The sequence below is a fragment of the Haliotis rubra genome, unplaced genomic scaffold (assembly GCF_003918875.1).
Source record: "Haliotis rubra isolate DU_JTF1 unplaced genomic scaffold, ASM391887v1 Scf11, whole genome shotgun sequence".
Taxonomy (NCBI): Eukaryota; Metazoa; Mollusca; class Gastropoda; order Lepetellida; family Haliotidae; genus Haliotis; species Haliotis rubra.
Genome location: NW_025765003.1, coordinates 3,067,501 through 3,068,194, shown reverse-complemented (window position 1 = coordinate 3,068,194; position 694 = coordinate 3,067,501). Strand labels below are relative to the sequence as shown.

The 694-nt window shown below is 50.0% G+C and overlaps 1 protein-coding gene across 3 annotated transcripts in view; it reads right to left on the bottom strand.

Moving 5' to 3' along the window:
- Positions 1–329: 329 nt before the first annotated feature.
- LOC124284714 (BTB/POZ domain-containing protein 6-A-like) overlaps positions 330–694 on the bottom strand; it is a 9,848-nt gene continuing 9,483 nt past the window's right edge. For all 3 annotated transcript variants that reach the window (XM_046720830.1, XM_046720823.1, XM_046720836.1), the window contains one exon: positions 330–613. In XM_046720830.1, coding sequence (XP_046576786.1) covers positions 337–613 — 277 coding nt within the window. In that variant the 3' untranslated portion in view covers positions 330–336. The remainder of the gene's footprint in view (positions 614–694) is intronic.

The window sequence follows — 694 nt, the reverse complement described above, 5'->3', positions numbered from 1 at the left end:
AACGTCTCGAAGTGTGTTACGCGTTCCAGCTTTGAACAGTCCTTCCTGATGTCTCTGGATCTAAAGGGAGACACATCTTCGACAGGGCAAAGAAAATAACTGAGAATTTTCACATGTTCCTCGTTGGTCAGAAATTTGCTGGCTACAACAGTCCTGATATAGAAAATAGGATCCATTTCCGGGAACATAATGTTGAAGAAGTCTGATCCGATGACCTTTCTCTGGTTCTGGGGGGTCACTTCCAGCCTTTGACGGACACACTCAGCCTCTGACCATCGGACAGCCGCGTTGAACATAGACTCAGGCTTGGCCACCAGGCAGAGGGCATTGATCACATTATGGAAACAGCATTGGCATAGATCTTGAAGTCCCTGAGAGTCGAGGACTGCCTCTCCATTCTTCGCCATCATTAGTAGTGTCTGTCGCGTGGAGGCCCACCTCGTCGAAGCCGTGTGCTTGTTCCAGGACGTCACAGGCGGTGTCCGGGCACAGAGAACCCTCTAGGAAGTCCAGGGATAAACGCTCGAGACCCTCCACAGCGTACTTCTTGGCCAGGTACAACATTGTTGTTGCGTTGTCAGGTGTCACTTCAGGCTTCTCCCCATACAGGTATCTGTAACACCAGGATGGGTATATTGTAACTGTTATTATTGCTGCTGCTGCCTGCTGCTGCTGCTACTACTACTGCTACTAC